Raw genomic sequence first — 19,559 nt, 5'->3', positions numbered from 1 at the left:
GCAATATACCCCCTCTACTTCGAAGGGGGCATAATAATACTTTAAGTGGGTTTTGGAATGTTGTCCATTACAGTTGTACTACCTTAATGAACAACTGATTTCAGTATGTGCCAATAATGATTATTTGAACATATGTTTTATGAATTATGGTCTAATTGCTATTCAGTTAACTGAATCGATAAGCCCCTTATCAAAATACGGTATCACGGTTCAAATAACGTACAACAACATGCTGATAATAGTGCTCAGCAGAAAAATATATTTCATTGAATTACATAATATAAAATAATATTTATCTAAAACAAAAACAAACGTATAGCACTAGTTGTAATATAGTGCATACTTATATTTAAGTAATTAATGTGTTATTAACAGGAACACTTTATCTTCGGAGAGTGACGTCATTCACACGAATATCTTAACGTAAGATATTGCCAGAATGACAATAAGTATCGGGACTGATTAGTTTCCGTAAATGTATAATTATAACTTTATGTATAGTTAATGTCAATAAGTTACTAAACTGACTGTGTTTAACTGTGTATGAAATAATATGTATCATGACTATGTTTATGAAATGTGAAGTATTTGGTAAAAGTATTTGGTAAAACATTGGTTTATGAGATGTGAAGTACATGTAGTTCACAATCGTGTTTGTCAGATAAAAAAAATAATGCAAGAACTTGTAAGGAGATGTACAGTACTTAGTGCTATGATCATGCAAACACATGAAAATGCCCCATACATCTTTCACTTTATTCGGATAATGCAACTTCGTGCTTTATTAAATGTGCATATCATCCACTTTATAAAATGTGACGCTATGAAATACTATTATACTATGATATCGTTTAACGTGAAGGTGATACTTTTTGTGTTAAATTGTAAGCAAGTTGTAAAATAAATGTATACGTTATTTTGATGCAGTCAATAATGCTCAATGCAAGCATACCATTAACATTCTGGTCATTACGCCATATTGATGGGATATGAGCCAGCCACAGTCCATTTGAGCCATTCAAGACTTTGATATGCATACTGATATACTGCTCTTATAACCAACCTCAGTCCACTTGAGCCATTGAACACTTTGATATGCATAATGATATACTGCTCTTATAACCAGCCCCAGTCCACTCGCGCCATTCAAGGCTTTGATATGCATACTGATATACTGCTCTTATAACCAACCTCGGTCCACTTGAGCCATTAAACACTTTGATATGCATAATGATATAGTGCTCTTATAACCAGCCTCGGTCCACTTGAGCCATTCAAGACTTTGATTTGCATACTGATATACTGCTCTTATAACAAACCCCGGTCCACTCGCGCCATTCAAGACTTTGATATGCATAATGATATACTGCTCTTATACATTATGTAGCCAACCATGGTCCACTTGAGCCATTCAAGACTTTGATATGCATAATGATATACTGCTCTTATACATTATGTAGCCAACCATGGTCAACTTGAGCCATTCAAGACTTTGATATGCATAATGATATACTGCTCTTTTAACCAGCCTCGGTCCACTTGAACCATTCAAGACTTTGATATGCATACTGATATACTGCCTTATAACCAGCCTCGGTCAACTTGAGCCATTCAAGACTTTGATATGCATAATGATATACTGCTCTTATACATTATGTAGCCAACCATGGTCCACTTGAGCCATTCAAAACTTTGATATGCATAATGATATACTGCTCTTATAACCAACCACGGTCCACTTGAGTCATTCAATACTTTGATATGAATAATGATATACTGCTCTTATAACCAACCACGGTCCATTTGAGCCATTCAACACTTTAATATGCATAATGATATACTGCATTATAACCAGCCTCGGTCCATTTGAGCCATTCAAGACACTAGGGCTCAACATTAACGGTTGTCCTATATTGCCCCTGGCAAGTAAAAGTTGGGTCCGGGCAAGTTATTTTATAATCTAGTTGTCCAACCGGGCAAGTGCAAAAACGAACAAAGAGCATGTAATTTAGACTTTCATTAGACTTTAATTGCAGTAATCATTTTGTTAAACATTCAAAAATAAAAAAGGTTTTGTGGTGTATCATATTGATCTTTATTGAAATATATGAGGTTTACAGTTAATGTGATATTTCATGTTTGGGCAAGCGGCTTTACGTTCAGGGCAAATACATTTTCTAAGTACTTGCCTGGAAGGGCAAGTAAGTTTTTCGGTTAATGTTGAGCCCTGCAAGACTTTGATATGCATAATGATATACTGCCTTATAACCAGCCTCGGTCCATTTGAGCCATTCAAGACTTTGATATGCATAATGATATACTGCCTTATAACCAACCACGGTCCACTTGAGCCATTCAAGACTTTGATATACATACTGATATACTGCTCTTATAACCAGCCTCGGTCCACTTGAGCCATTCAAGACTTTGATATGCATAATGATATACTGCCTTATAACCAGCCCCGGTCCATTTGAGCCATTCAAGACTTTGATATGCATAATGATATACTGCCTTATAACCAACCACGGTCCACTTGAGCCATTCAAGACTTTGATATGCATACTGATATACTGCTCTTATACATTTTGTAGCCAACCATGGTCCACTTGAGCCATTCAAGACTTTGATATGCATACTGATATACTGCTCTTATACATTTTGTAGCCAACCACGGTCCACTTGAGTCATTCAAGACTTTGATGTGCATAATGATATACTGCCTTATAACCAGCCCCGGTCCATTTGAGCCATTCAACACTTTGATATGCATAATTATATACAGCCTTATAACCAACCACGGTCCACTTGAGCCATTCAACTTTGATATGCATACTGATATACTGCTCTTATAACCAGCCTCGGTCCACTTGAGCCATTCAAGACTTTGATATGCATAATGATATACTGCCTTATAACCAGCCCCGGTCCATTTGAGCTATTCAAGACTTTGATATGCATAATGATATACTGCTCTTATAACCAGCCACGGTCCACTCGCGCCATTCAACACTTTGATATGCATAATGATATACTGCCTTATAACCAGCCCCGGTCCACTTGAGCCAGTCAAGACTTTGATATGAATACTGATATACTGCTCTTATACATTTTGTAGCCAACCATGGTCCACTTGAGCCATTCAAGACTTTGATATGCATAATGATATACTGCTCTTATAACCAACCACGGTCCACTTGAGCCATTCAACACTTTGATATGCATAATGATATATTGCTCTTATAACCAACCACAGTCCACACGCCATTCAAGACTTTGATATGAATAATGATATACTGTTCTCATGACCAGCCCCGGTCCACTCGCGCCATTTAAGACTTTGATATGCATACTGATATACTGCTCTTATAACCAACCACGGTCCACTTGAGCCATTCAAGACTTTGATATGCATAATGATATACTGCCTTATAACCAGCCCCGGTCCATTTGAGCCATTCAACACTTTGATATGCATAATGATATACTGCTCTTATAACCTGCCTCGGTCCAATCGCGCCATTCAAGGCTTTGATATGCATACTGATATACTGCTCTTATAACCAGCCCCGGTCCACATGCGCCATTCAAGACTTTGATATGCATAATGATATACTGCTCTTATAACCAACCACGGTCCACTTGAGTCATTCAAGACTTTGATATGCATAATGATATACTGCCTTATAACCAGCCCCGGTCCATTTGAGCCATTCAAGACTTTGATAAGCATAATGATATACTACATGTCTTATAACCAGCCTGGTCCATTTGAGCCATTCAACACTTTGATATGCATAATGATATACTGCCTTATAACCAGCCCCGGTCCATTTGAGCCATTCAAGACTTTGATAAGCATTATGATAAACTGCCTTATAACCAACCACAGTCCACTTGAGCCATTCAAGACTTTGATATGCATAATGATATACTGCCTTATAACCAGCCCCGGTCCATTTGAGCCATTCAACACTTTGATATGCATAATGATATACTGCTCTTATAACCTGCCTCGGTCCAATCGCGCCATTCAAGGCTTTGATATGCATACTGATATACTGCTCTTATAACCAGCCCCGGTCCACATGCGCCATTCAAGACTTTGATATGCATAATGATATACTGCTCTTATAACCAACCACGGTCCACTTGAGTCATTCAAGACTTTGATATGCATTATGATATACTGCCTTATAACCAGCCCCGGTCCATTTGAGCCATTCAAGACTTTGATAAGCATAATGATATACTACATGTCTTATAACCAGCCTGGTCCATTTGAGCCATTCAACACTTTGATATGCATAATGATATACTGCCTTATAACCAGCCCCGGTCCATTTGAGCCATTCAAGACTTTGATAAGCATTATGATAAACTGCCTTATAACCAACCACAGTCCACTTGAGCCATTCAAGACTTTGATATGCATAATGATATACTGCTCTTATAACCAGCCTGGTCCATTTGAGCCATTCAACACTTTGATATGCATAATGATATACTGCCTTTAAACCAGCCTCAGTCCATTTGAGCCATTCAAGACTTTGATGTGCATAATGATATACTGCCTTATAACCAACCACGGTCCACTTCAGCCATTCAAGACTTTGATATGCATACTGATATACTGCTCTTATACATTTTGTAGCCAACCATGGTCCACTTGAGCCATTCAAGACTTTGATATGCATAATGATATACTGCTCTTATGACCAACCTCGGTCTACTTGAGCCATCCAAGACTTTGATATGCATAATGATATACTGCCTTATAACCAGCCCCGGTCCATTTGAGCCATTCAACACTTTGATATGCATAATGATATACTGTCTTATAACCAGCCTCCGTCCATTTGAGCCATTCAAGACTTTGATATGCATAATGATATCCTTCCTTATAACCAGCCCCGGTCCATTTGAGCCATTCAACACTTTGATATGCATAATGATATACTGTCTTATAACCAGCCTGGTCCACTCGCGCCATTCAAGACTTTGATATGAATAATGATATACTGTTCTTATGACCAGCCACGGTCCATTCGCGCCATTCGAGACTTTGATATGCATAATGATATACTGCACTTATAACCAACCACAGTCCACTTGAGCCATTCAAGACTTTGATATGAATAATGATATACTGTTGTTATGACCAGCCACGGTCCACTTGCGCCTTTTAACACTGTGATATGCATACTGATATACTGCTCTAATACATTTTGTAGCCAACCATGGTCCATTTGAGCCATCCAAGACTTTGATATGCATACTGATATACTGCTCTTATAACCAACCACAGTCCACTTTAGCCATTCAAGACTTTGATATGCATAATGATATACTGTTCTCATGACCAGCCACGGTCCAATTGAGCCATTCAAGACTTTGATATGAATAATGATATACTGTCCTTATAACCTACCACGGTCCAATTGAGCCATTCAAGACTTTGATATGAATAATGATATACTGCTCTTATAACCAACCACGGTCCACTTGAGCCATTCAAGACTTTGATATGAATAATGATATACTGTTCTTATGACCGGCCACGGTCCAATTGCGCCTTTTAACACTGTGATATGTATACTGATATACTGCTCTAACGACCAGCCATGGTCCACGTGCGCCTTTCAAGACTTTGATATGCATACTGACACTCAGTCTGATATACTTCTCTTATTACCAGCCACGGCCCACTGACGCCATTTAAGACTCAAGACTTTGATATTCATACTGATATACTGCTCTCGTGACATTTAGTCCTAACAATATATGCCCAAATGCAGGCTGTCAAGTGACCTTTTTTCAAAAAGTAGGAAAAAATAGGAACTACTTTTGCAAGAAAAGTAGGAAAAAAGTAGGAAAAAAGTAGGAACTTTTCCCTCAAAAGTAGGAATACATAATACTTATTTTTTAGACACAGGTCCAGGAAACATAGCTTGAAACAGAGCAGGAGTGCCATCACATGTTCTGTATGGATACCCACTTGAAGCTACCTTAAGGGCCCAGAAGATTTCAGCCTTTTGTAACTGTTCCTTGTGTGATGGATGTACTTGCATACAGATAGATTTATCCCCACAACCCTGAGAGCTGCTTGGCTTTTGGGCACTTCCAAACAAACGCTTTTGTGAATTATCATGCATGTATTTCATGTTTTCCTTTCGTTTTTATCCATCTGCATGACTTATAAGTTGATTAGCACCAGAATTACTACAAGATGGACTTCATTCAGACAGTACAATATCTTGCAAACTCATTGCCGGTATCTCTCTTGCACCATGATCCCAGTGTTGTTCCACTGTTGTCCAACTTCTCCATCCATGAAGGGTTAAACTTTGTTTTCCCACTAGGAATTTTAGCACTTATAGTGTATCTATGATAATTAAGTTTCAAGCAAAGCTGCCCTGATAAAGAAGTATACATGTAATTAGATGCTGTTCATTTTGGTGTATCATCAAATAAGTGGTTAGAGGTCTTCTGTGTATCGATATAAAAATGGTAATTATATTGTGCATGTTATATCCTTAAGCAGAACAGACCAAATTTATTTAGTGATACACCAACTTGTTGTACAAGATTAATACTAGTATATAAAGCGGTGTAAATGCTCTGCTACAGCTACATTGTGAAACCTTTAAATTGATAATAGGGTGCAGTTATAATGACTTAAGTTACATTCAAAATGACTGGTCATTGCAGAGCAGATTATGCAACTGGAGATAGGACCTTATCACCTGACATCTTTTATGACAACATTGATTGGGCAATGAAACAGTTGCACTACATTGTTTATTCCAGTTTCAAATAATGGCTTTTACATTATTGATGACTTTGCGGGAGTGTAATGATGCCGTTTAATAATTTTAATACTTCGCTTTAACACCTTGAAGTTACCTCACTAGCTATGGCATCATTAGACAAGAATTGTGTTTATCCGAAACACAATGCCCACTATTGCGCAGCTTTGAAATAAAATTTCAATATATCATTTGGCAGGTTTAGAAATTATCTCCCTTTTAAAGCTTATTACTTCCCTTGGATTGTATTTTTTAACTTTTGACCTTGAAGGATGACCTTCACCTTTCACCACTCAAAATGTGCAGCTTCATGAGATACACATGCATGCCAAATATCAAGTTGCTATCTTCAATATTGCAAAAGTTATGGCCCATATTAAAGTTTTCGGACGGACACACACACACAGACAGACAGACAAACGGACTGACAGTACAACTGCAAAATGCCACCCTACCGGGAGCATAAAAATGTATCAGGGCATTTAGGCTCTGTGCATTTATCTTTAATTACTAAACATGATGTACCTATGATATCAATAGAACATCATATCCGTTGTCATGTAATACAGAATTTATTACATTATATTTGTAAATGATGAAAACTCGGCAAAGCATCAGTTTTATCTTTTTTCCAATAACTTGTGTAATAAATTCCATATTACATAACCACTCATACAATACATGTATCTCTATATCTCTACATTCCAAACAGCAATATCATGTAAACATGCATAAGGTTTGGTCAAATAGTTGTCAATGGAAACAAAATAAAACTGCAATAAACAATGGGTTCCCTCAGCTCTTGCATCACTGGGAACTGTGCAAGGTAGTGAAGTCTGCAGTGTAAGGGTCTGCAGTGTAAATGCTAAGGAAGTAAACAAGGCACTATTGTTACTTCAAAAAAAAACTTGTCAATAATTTTAAAAGTTACATAAGAAATAAATATTTATGCTCCTGAAGAGGTGCTAGCAGACAGTCAGCATGGGTTGTCAGGTCTCATCTAGATGAATGCACATTAACAGGGATACAGTCATGCCATAGATTCATTCATCCTGCAAGTTTACTAAATAAACTCTTTAAAAAAAAATAATTCTCCATTGAAAATGAAAAAGTAGGAATAGTAGGAAGATTTGGTAAAAAAATAGGAACAAGAGTGCCAAACTGTCACAAGATACGCCCGTTCGAGGGTTTTGGACACCATGCTCAATGCTTGAAAGTGTCCTCAAGACCTAGTTATTGACCCGGCATGACCCATATTTGAACTTGACCTAGATATCACTTAGATGTAACATCTGACTAAATTTGGTGAAGATCAGATGAAAACTACTTCAATTAAAGAGCGGACAACATGCTTAATGCTTGAAATGCACTATGTGACCTCGTTTTTGACCCGGCATGACCATGTTCAAACTTGACCTACATATCATCTAGACACAACTTCTGACCAAATTAGGTGAAGATCAGATGAAAACTACTTCAATTAGAGAGCGGACACCATGCTAAATGCTTGAAATGCACTAAGTAACCTCGTGACCTAGTTTTTGACCCGGCATGACCCATATTTGAACTTGACCTACATATCATCTAGACACAACTTCTGACCAAATTTGGTGAAGATCGGATGAATACAATTTGAATTAGAGTCCGGACAAAGTGGCGCCGTTGAAAATGCACTAATTGACCCTATGACCTAGTTTTTGACCCGGCATGACCCATATTCGAACTTGGCCTATATATCAACTAGATGCAACTGCTGACCAAGTTTGGTGAAGATCGGATGAATACAATTTGAAATAGAGTCCGGACAAAGTGGCCCCTTTGAAAATGCACTTATTGACCCTATGACCTAGTTTTTGACCCGGCATGACCCATATTCGAACTTGGCCTAGATATCAACTAGATGCAACTGCTGACCAAGTTTGGTGAAGATCGGATGAATACAATTTGAAATAGAGTCCGGACAAAGTGGCCCCTTTGAAAATGCACTTATTGACCCTATGACCTAGTTTTTGACCCGGCATGACCCATATTCGAACTTGGCCTAGATATCAACTAGATGCAACTGCTGACCAAGTTTGGTGAAGATCGGATGAATACAATTTGAAATAGAGTCCGGACAAAGTGGCCCCTTTGAAAATGCACTTATTGACCCTATGACCTAGTTTTTGACCCGGCATGACCCATATTCGAACTTGGCCTAGATATCAACTAGATGCAACTGCTGACCAAGTTTGGTGAAGATCGGATGAATACAATTTGAAATAGAGTCCGGACAAAGTGGCCCCTTTGAAAATGCACTTATTGACCCTATGACCTAGTTTTTGACCCGGCATGACCCATATTCGAACTTGGCCTAGATATCAACTAGATGCAACTGCTGACCAAGTTTGGTGAAGATCGGATGAATACAATTTGAATTAGAGTCCGGACAAAGTGATGCCTTCCGCCCGCCGCCCGCCCGCCGCCCGCCCGCCGCCCGCCAAGGGGTTTCACATAATACGTCCCGTATTTTATACGGGCGTATAAAAAGTAGGATCCTGATGAAAAAGTAGGAAATAGTAGGAAAAAGTAGGAAAAAGTATGACCGCTTGACAGCCTGTAAATGCTAAAACATTTCTCTGATGAATTATGGTGGATGATGATTTTGTGTATGTCAATTGTGCTTGAGTACATTCTATTAAAAGGTAAAGGAATACTTTATTCACTGTATGAAATCACTAACACATTCTATGTGATAAAATTGTTACTATATATATATGCAAATGTATAATATCCCTGATATATATATATATATATATAATTGATCGATATGTTTTATTTAATCTTAATAAATCTTTCTAGGTCCTTGTGGGTACACACAATTAATCTAATTTGATCGATAATTATGTTCATTCACGATAATGCGATTTTGGAAATTGAAGAAACTTTCCTTTATTTTTGATTTTGTTTCAAATAGAAATTAATAACTGTATTTTTTTCACATTTGGACTCATGCCGCAACATTTGTTTTATGAGTAGTTCATGTACTGGAACAATATTGTTATAATGCTGACACTAAATTGCGCAAAAAAACGACACACTGCAAAACACCCCAGGAAACCTGATACATTGTAAGCAGTGTAATACCATTGGAGCAGTGCTCGTTTTCGTTATTTTAGTATGAACTAACACAGGTTATGTAAATTGGAAAAAATAAAATTTTCAAAGTCTAATTTGAAACAACTGTGTATTAAGATTGATAGCAAAGTTATTGGCCTACATGTAGAAAAAATCCTGACACATTTTCTTAAAAAATGAGAGAAGTGTGGCTCCCTTAAGAAGAAGTTCAGGCAAAATGGCCCATTTTCAGGCAATTAGTGAAGAAAAGTACTTTAATTTGCAAACCACTACACTATTTAAAGGATTTATGCACACTTAACACATGTCTGTCTTAACCTCTCAGCATGGTTTCTCCAAGAAACTATTTCGTGTGAGGAAATTTGCGCTTTAATGACCATGTTGGGAAAACATGGATACCATATTGTAAGTCCAGAAAAGCTTATATAAGCAGTGACTTTATAAATCTTTTGGGTGACAAAAAAATTAATTTCAAGCCATTTGGTTGCAATTTCTCTGCTTTGTAGAGGCAGTTTTTCTGATTGCCTGAACATGGCCCATTTTGCCCGATCTTCTACTTCAGGGAGCCACGCTTTGCTCATTTTTTAAAGAAATTTTGTCAGGATTTTGTCTAAATGTAGGCCGATAGATTTGTTATCAATATAATACACAGTTGTTTCAAATTGGACTTTGAACATTTTAATTTGTCCAATTTACTTACCCTATGTTAGTTCATGGTGAAATAACGAGCACTGCTCCAATGGTATAACACTGCTCACAAGGTATAGGGTTTCCTGGGGTGCAAAATAAAAAGCAAAACAATCATAACATTAGACTAACTCGTTTTGTTTTTCTGATAGCGCCATTATGCTGATCTACTACACATTCAATGTATTGTGTTTGTACTACATGTATTACTAAAAATCATTATAATTCACATTATTTTATATATAAAAATATTTGCGTGTCTGTTATCTACCTGACAAAACTTATAATTAGCTAATGTAGTTTAATCATGATTCAGTTTATATGCCCAATACAAACACATTGCATGTACCATTATATTCACCGAATTCACTTTACAAACAATTACTTTTATGGTATAATTACCTTTCAACAATATGCTGTCTTCCTGGACTCGCATTAGGTCTCCAGTCAGGCATAACCTTTTCAGCTTGCGACACAATGATAGGTCCATCTTTATATGAGATGCAGACTCGTCATTTGCAGGTGACATTAGTTTGGCGTAAACATCCAAGGAAATGACATTTGCCGCGTTATTTGTCCAAATCCTATGAAGGTCGTTGCTGTTTGATGCTTGCTGATCGAATATGAAGGTACTTAGTCTAAGGAAAGCTTCATTATGTCCGTTTGCAACAGCTTCTCTGTGTCCTGCCAGTATGATTTTTTGAAAGTAACACCAGTCAAACCTGTCGTCAATACTCAAAGCATCATCATCCATCATGCTTGATAGCTTTTCCGCACATGTTACATCTAGTCCACACAGGAATATAAACACCTGTGATATGTCGCGATATGCTTCCCTTTGGCGGTTAAGATAAACAGAAATAACGCCATCAACGAGATCTTTATTGCGGGAAATATGATAAGCAGCGAGGAATTCTTGCATGCTCAAGTGGATAAACGAAAATGAAGACGACGGTCGCAGTAAGGCATCCTTTCGTGCTGACGACAAAATTCCGGATTGTAATGCAAATTTCATTTGCTCTTGTTCATCCAACTTAAATTGTCTTAATTCGCTTATACTAAACACTAGTGAATTTTCCTTTGTATTTACAAACAACAAATGAAATGCTAATTCGGCTAGGCGATTCAGGGTAACTATATTTGGCTGTATGTATTGAGTCTCTGTGAAGCATGAAAACCGGGGCTGTTCAAATGTACGCATTTCACTGTTCGCTTTCTTAAAAAGACTTTCCAGTAAGAGAATGTATATTTCACACTTAGAGCCTTTGAGTTCTATTCCCTCTGCAAATGAACAAACAATTGCAGAGAGCATCATGGGTGATGACAGTAATTCGCCGAGCTCTTGTTTCTTTATGTACTGCTCAAATGCTGAGCATTTTAATTCAAGATCATCCTTAGCTACCAAGCAGCCCAGGATTAATCTGCTGAGCTCAAATGGCTTGTTTACACCTTCCAATTGCACCGACGTGTATCTGTCCAAATGCGTAATTTTTACTACAGCCAATTTCCAAGGTCGTGTTGAAAATAACATCACACATTCGCTGTGATCTACTACCAATTCTGGTAGGTTGTGATGATCTCCTGGTCCGGTCCACTCATCTAGACCATCAAGTAGTATCAAGCATTGTTCACGTTTCATGATCTCATTCACTAGTTTGTACGCCTTCTCACGGTCTTCCTGAGAGTAAATCGAGTCTATTATTTGTTGTTTAATCAAAGTATATACGTCAAATTGTTTTACCGAATTTCTCAATGTAATATGGAAAACAAACACAAAGCTTTGCAAAACGTCGATATCACTAAAGAAAAGTGAACTGTTATCAGATGCACTAATATCATGCGGTTCTCCACACCAGTCCAGGGCTAACTTGGATAAGAATGTAGTTTTTCCAGACCCCGCCTCACCTTGAAGAAATATTCGTCGATTAACCTTGTCATCTGTTAAAAACACACCCTTGTACTGCGTAACCTGTTCGTCTGTTTTCTTAAAAACACCTTTGTCCTCGGACATTTTAACAATTTTCGGCGGCATATAAACATCTCCTAATTTTTCATGTTTGTAGTCATTTAATGGAGATATGGGTACGTGATTTAAGGTGTCCCTGTAAAGCTTCTTCGTACGTTCGATCAGTTCTGAAATCAAAACGTTACATATTAATTATAAGTATTAGAAGTAGTAGCATATGCTTTTTACCATGAAGCTAATTTTTTACATCATAAACAATCTTCATGAAGATTGAACTTTACATGTGGCCTCTAGAGTGTTCAAAGGCTTTGTTTTCTTTAATTTTGATTCCACATCATCGTGACATGACCCATGTTCGAACTTAGCAGAATTAACTGTAGTTAGAATATTTGTTCTGAACATTTGGAAATTATCATTGAACCATACTTATTTAAATATATTACTAACAAATGGGCGCATGCTTCTTACAAATACTCAGCAGTCGGCTCATGTTTAAACCAGAGCTGTCAGAGGACAGCCCGCTCGACTATTAGAGTGCTTGACAGTATAACATAAGCCATCATGGGGATATTGTTCATATTCAATAAGGTCAAGGTCTTATAGTCATATTGTAAGTGGAAGAGGACCATAATTGAAACATATTGATCGCTTATGTTGTAAAGAAGTCATACTTTATAGATGATTCTGAGTTCAGGTATATTTTCCACAATTTATTGAACATTTGTAAAGACATAAAACAAATTAATAAATTTTGTTTTTCAAGTTTGTTAGCAATAGCTTGTGTGGGATGGTTAGACGGTCCTTCAAAAATAGAATAAATAAATATCATTTTTTTTACCATGTTTCGGCACTTACAATAATCTGAATTTTTTAAATAATAACTTGGTAAAAGCAACACTTTTTCAATGATATACATTAAAACTGACTACTGAAAAAAGCTAAATCATGTTAAAACTTTTTCCAAGTCTCATCAAATTTTTAAATGTAGGCTTTACAGTGATAACAAGGTTTTTCTAAGATTCTAATTTTTGGATGAATGCTAATCAGATTCTTACTTGTCCTAGATATTGTCAAGATAGACATTCCGACCAAGTATCATCAAAATTTTAGTTACAAATGTGACATCTAAAGTAATAACAATAATTTTGACCTGCTGACATAGTTTTAGCACATTACTTAGAATATAAATTGGCATTATAATTTCAAGATTTACAATCTGACAAAGTTGTGTCAAGATTGAGTTATATGTTGCCTATACGTGTTGCCTATATAGTGATCACAAGATATTTCTGAGATATCACCGTGGCTGTTTTTTTTAAAGCACATGACAAGGTTCAAACTCAGCTTCGATATTTTTCAAGATAAACATTGGAGCAATTTTCATGAAGAATGATGAAAAATGTGACCTCTTTTGCAATGACAATCTTAAATTTGACGACACACACAGAATAAGGAGGAAAATAGGGTGACTACAATATAGGGTGAATACAAAGAACAAAACATATTGCCTTCACCTGAATTGGAATTCATGACCTTCAAAGGCAAAAACTAACACCATACCATTCTGACATTCAAGCTTTTAGATAAATAAAGTCCCCCTTTTAAAAACTTTACTAACATTTTACAAAAATTGAATGTAAAATAATAAGCATGCTTTATATTTATCTTGATTGATACGTATCCTTTAACAAGCCAATATTTTTCTGAGTTCCTTTATGGGGCATAATTCTGCTTAATTTATTTGCAAGGGCCTTACAAAATGACAACAAATTGATGTATTTAGTTTCAAATGAATACATGTTGTACCAACACAGATTTAGTATTCTTACCAGCAAACCTAAACCATTTGGAATGGGGCCCTCAAACAGCCCCAATTTTGAAAAAAAAACCTAATGACTTTTTAATATTGATTAATAGATATTATATGAACGTAACATTCTAAATGTTACCTTAGCGTGTACAAAATATGGACATATATGGACATAATGCATTTATATTGTCCTCGGAATTTGTCAAATGGTATTTTTTTTATAATAAGTACACATTAATAAGCCACTATAACGGTTTTGTACAGTACACTTCATCTTGATTTTCTCAGTTGAAAAATTAAGTGTTTATAATTATGCATAATTGCAGAACAGAGTTATGAGCCTTTCCCTGTAAAATTACATAAGCCTATGTAAAGTTCAGAGTGAATTCCATCATAAGTTAATTAATATTGCATATTAATTTGGACAAATTACCAGAACTTAACGCTGATGAACAGTTTGGAAGTGTAGCTCAATAACTAAAATGAACTTATATTTGTTTATGAAATATGGATTGTCAAATATTGAGAGCACATCAAACAGTTATTGTAGTTTATAAAATAATAAAAATGTACATGTATATGGGGTATAACTTATATTGAGACGAATGTGTAAAAAGCAAACCCAATTACATGTACAAACCTTCTACGCCTCGTTCATATTCTTCTTGTTCAATTTGGTTCACTGCCTGTATGTTGCTTTTGGAGCGTTCTTTTAAATCCTGGACTTGGGTTTCAATGTATTCATTTTGTTCTTTTAAATCTTTCACCTTGGTTTCAATGTTTTCAGTGCGTTCTTCTAAATCTTGTACTCGCATGTCAGTGTTTTCATGGCGTTCATCTAAATCTTGTACTCGTGTTTCAATGTTTTCATGGCGTTCTTCTAAAATTTGTACTTGACTTTCAGTGTTTTCATAGCGTTCTTCTAAATCTTGTAATTGGGTTTCAGTGTTTTCATGGCGTTCTTCTACATCTTGTACTCTGGTTTCAGTGTTTTCATGGCGTTCTTCTAAAACTTGTACTCTGGTTTCAGTGTTTTCATGGCCTTCTTCTAAAACTTGTACTCTGGTTTCAGTGTTTTCATGGCGTTCTTCTACATCTTGTACTCTGGTTTCAGTGTTTTCATGGCGTTCTTCTAAAACTTGTACTCTGGTTTCAGTGTTTTCATGGCGTTCTTCTAAAACTTGTACTCTGGTTTCAGTGTTTTCATGGCGTTCTTCTAAAACTTGTACTCTGGTTTCAGTGTTTTCATGGCGTTTTTCTAAATCCTGTATCCTAGCCTCTAATATCTTTAGAGCTTTTGCTAGGGTCTCATCCATCTCTTTATAAATTAGCTCTCCAGGCTTGTTCACATCTTTCAAAGTTTTGTGGCTCTTCTTCAACAGCTCAATCAGGTCGTTAAAAGACATTTTCTCATTCTGCAACTATATCAAAAATAATGTTAGTGTTTTTGTTCTCAAATATGTTAAACTATGACAGAAAAGCTAAAAGTGTTCTTCTAAATGTTTACATTTTTCAAATCATGCATTCATACCACATTAGCAGGATAAATATTTTGAAAGTAATATGTTGGAAGCAATATTAAAATTTAACATCCATGACAATTTGAATACTATATTTGGTGTGAATAAACACAGATTAGAAAGCCTTTCTTTTCCGCCATGATACAATTCTTCAAAGCGACACTTTCTCTCTCTAAGAAAAAGTTTTCGACACAGAAAAAACGTACAATGTTTTACCATAATTGCAAAGGGCGATGGAACATTTGTAGTTGCAGATAAATATGCAAATGTATACATATTTATTTTAACAAATATGTGTTAATAAAATTCTCTTCATAGTGATATCAAAGCATTTTTCAGGAACCTTTTATTATCAACCCTATGACATGTCATATGTTTCAATAAAATATACAGTCCATAATAAGCTACGGTCAGTACAAAACAAACCATAAGCCACATTACTGTAATTACACTAAGTTTTCAAATACTTAAAAATAAAAAAGAATGTGTGTTCACATTCAGATAAAAACAAGCGATGTCTTTGTGAAACACTTTGTCCCCATATATATGACCTTTGACCTTGAAGGATGACCTTGACCTTTAGCACTCAAAATGTGCAGCTCCATGAGATACACATGCATGTCAAATATCAAGCTGCTTAAGCTTCAATATTGCAAAAGTGACATTAAATGAGCGATTTTGACCCATGTATTTGACCTTTGACCTTGAAGGATGACCTTGACCTTGCACAATAACGCAAAGGTAATGGTCTATTGCTTTAAGGCATTTGTCTTCCATGTTTTATGTCCTTAATCCTGCTGAAGTAATGCATATATTGTTTAAGCACATAATTGGTATCATTTATAAAGCAAACAATATTTTGGCCTGAATTCACACATGCAGAAGTGAAAAAAATGTCTGCATATTGAAATCTCATTTAAAATATGTGTGCATGGTATTACATGTATATATCATCATACAAATACATGGATGCCAGTTTTTTTTTGTCAGGGGTGTCAATTGTCCCAAATTTGAAATCCGGAAAATTAAGCCGAGAGTCTGAGGCCTTAGGATAAAGGGAAGAGAGGCCCCCCCCCCCCGAGCCCTAGCTTATTGTTCTTTTTTTATAGTCTTTCTAGGTGCAATTTCTGGTGAGTACAATGCGAAATATTATAAACCAAACCATCCGTAACACCGCATGTGTATTTGTCATTCTAAACAAATGATATTAAGAACTTCAAAATTAAATTAAAATCGACAAACCATACCGTATCCGAAAACGACTGTCCGAAAACATGGCCCGATACATCATTTGCAAATGAAATAAAATATGCATATCGTTTGGCTGCAAAAAATGAAAACCAGTAACCAGTAACCTAGCAAATACGCAGTCAATATATAATTTGATTAACATATTGTTTTAAAATATGATATTGCAGTGCTTTACTTTGTTACTGCTCATGTCAGTGCCAGCCGCTTATCAGATATCAATAAATTAAATCGGTACCAAGCGCAAATGTCCGAAATGCCGACGATGCTTTAACAATATTCGTTCTGAAATGATCCCGCACTAAAAGAATTTTGTCCCTACCCCCACCCCCCTTAAACAAACTCATCGAATTTACATTCACCTCAAAATCAACCCTGGACGAATTTACATTCACCTCAAAATCAACCCTGGACGGCTCAAATCCGGATTTCCGGAATAATCCGGAAAATTGACACCCCTGTTTGTATAACGTCAACAGTGAGTGGTTATATCAGTGGATGTTTGGAGATAGGTCATATGTGTCTGAATCCGCTATCAAGGCAATCATTTTTATTTCAATAGAGGCAGGTTCAACAAATCTATTTCATAGCAAGATGTAATATATTTTAGACACAAAAAGTAACATGAACAGAAAAAAACATTTTACACATATTAAACACAAGTGCTCATGACATCACTATTAAGAAATCAAATGCCAAACATCAGATTCATTACCTCTAAAAATGCAGCCTTGTAGCAATTATATTTCATTATTTCTTTTTAAAATGGGTACCTATGGGTTATGATAAACAAAAATACATGTTACTGTCCTATTGTTTTGTAATATATTTTGCTCGGCATGAATAAAATAACTTCTCTGCAAGCAATTCCGTTCTTTTATTCTAAGCATCACCGGATTATACAATGATAGAGCAGTAACCTGTGTTGCACTATAACTGAGATTACAAGCAAGAACACTGCTTAAATCATGCTTTATTTAAACCTAATTTGAATTCCTCTCCGTTTTAATAGCAACAAATACTTACAAAAAGTTTAGCCTCTGATATTCGTTAATTGTTTATTTATTGCGCAGAAAAATAACATTATATGTTGTAACAACACTGCCAATATTGTGATCTCTTGTGTGTTCTAATGTGTTACAATTATCCGACAACACATGCGTTTACATCTCATGATCTGTACCATGGATATCATACACTTGCAGAATTTCCTAATGCAACACTTTTCAAACTTAATTATCTCAGCTATGAGATAAGATTTTTCATAAAAATTTAACATGTGATCATTTGACTACATTCTGGGAAAGATCATGATAAAATCATTCATCCGCGACGATTGGACTTTAAGCACATGGGGAATGTATGGTTTCATCTTTTTTGACGATGCTGCAACAGCATCGTCTAAGGTTTGATAACCATAAAAAAATTCTTCACAATGGCGACCTATGTAAAAGACCAAGCCAGTCCGATTGAGATAACTCGATTTTTCTAATTGAAATACCTCGACCTCGTTGATTTTCATTGATAACATTCTCCTAGCAGAGTTGTCGTTACTGTTTCAACATTCAACAACGGCCGCCCCCATGAGAGTCTCGAGTCAAAACTTTCTTACTGCATAAATTGGCTTGTTTCGCTATTTAGAAGCTGTCATTTATGACATATGAATTATTTTTTCACTAAATCTCCGCTAATGACAACAATGGATGGAATTAGAAGGATATATTCGATGTGAATGGATCACTTTCTACAACAATGGCTTCGCCCATGAGAGACTTGATAACACTCGTGTTAAAACTTTCTTACAGCTTAAATCAGCTTGTTTCGCTATTTAGTTATGCAACAATAAATGGAATTCGAAGAATATATTCAATGTGAATGAAGCACTTTCTGGATCTCGACAGCTTGACAGGGCAAAACTGGCATACTGATGATACTGGTAATTTTAAGTATTAATTTAAGTCACATTTTGCTTTATAAATTTTGTTCGAGCATTTTGCGACTTATTGAATGGCTATGATACCTGATATCAACATGTCATATTGGATTTGCATATCACCAAGCTGTCCTGAAATACAACATTGATTACAAACTCTTTACTCAAATTACTGGTTTGTATGAATTCTTTCTTCTTTCTATTTTAAAGTAGTTGATATCATCATAGTCCAAATAATTAGACGTAATTTACCATTTAGTCCATGTATATCGACCTCATATTTATAGGAGTAGATATTATGTTAAAGGGGCCTTTTCACAGATTTTGACAGGTTTTGAAGTTAGTCATTAAATGCTTTATATCGATAAATGTAAACATTGGATCTTAAAAGCTCCAGTTAAAAATCCAGAATAAAATTCTTCAAAAAAAAGTAGTCCGCAGCAGGGCTCGAACCAGTGACCCCCTTAGT

The 19,559-nt window shown here is 36.0% G+C and overlaps 3 protein-coding genes across 3 annotated transcripts in view; all 3 read right to left on the bottom strand.

Annotated features, from left to right (window-relative positions):
* LOC127845915 (uncharacterized) overlaps positions 1-19,559 on the bottom strand; it is a 462,977-nt gene that overhangs the window by 26,332 nt on the left and 417,086 nt on the right. The gene's annotated exons all lie outside the window — the stretch shown is intronic.
* Positions 1-19,559, bottom strand: part of LOC127845424 (uncharacterized) — a 564,768-nt gene that overhangs the window by 200,855 nt on the left and 344,354 nt on the right. The window lies entirely within an intron of this gene.
* The window catches only part of LOC127845416 (uncharacterized), a 577,557-nt gene that overhangs the window by 225,122 nt on the left and 332,876 nt on the right, over positions 1-19,559 (bottom strand). The window contains exons 4-5 of the mRNA XM_052376315.1: positions 15,030-15,810; positions 11,016-12,746 (exon numbers count right to left, since the gene is read on the bottom strand). Coding sequence (XP_052232275.1) covers positions 11,016-12,746; positions 15,030-15,810 — 2,512 coding nt within the window. The remainder of the gene's footprint in view (positions 1-11,015; positions 12,747-15,029; positions 15,811-19,559) is intronic.

This window comes from Dreissena polymorpha, chromosome 9 (assembly GCF_020536995.1).
Source record: "Dreissena polymorpha isolate Duluth1 chromosome 9, UMN_Dpol_1.0, whole genome shotgun sequence".
In the NCBI taxonomy this organism is placed as follows: Eukaryota; Metazoa; Mollusca; class Bivalvia; order Myida; family Dreissenidae; genus Dreissena; species Dreissena polymorpha.
The sequence above is the reverse complement of the archived record's forward strand: the minus strand, read 5'-3'. Positions and strand labels throughout refer to the sequence as shown.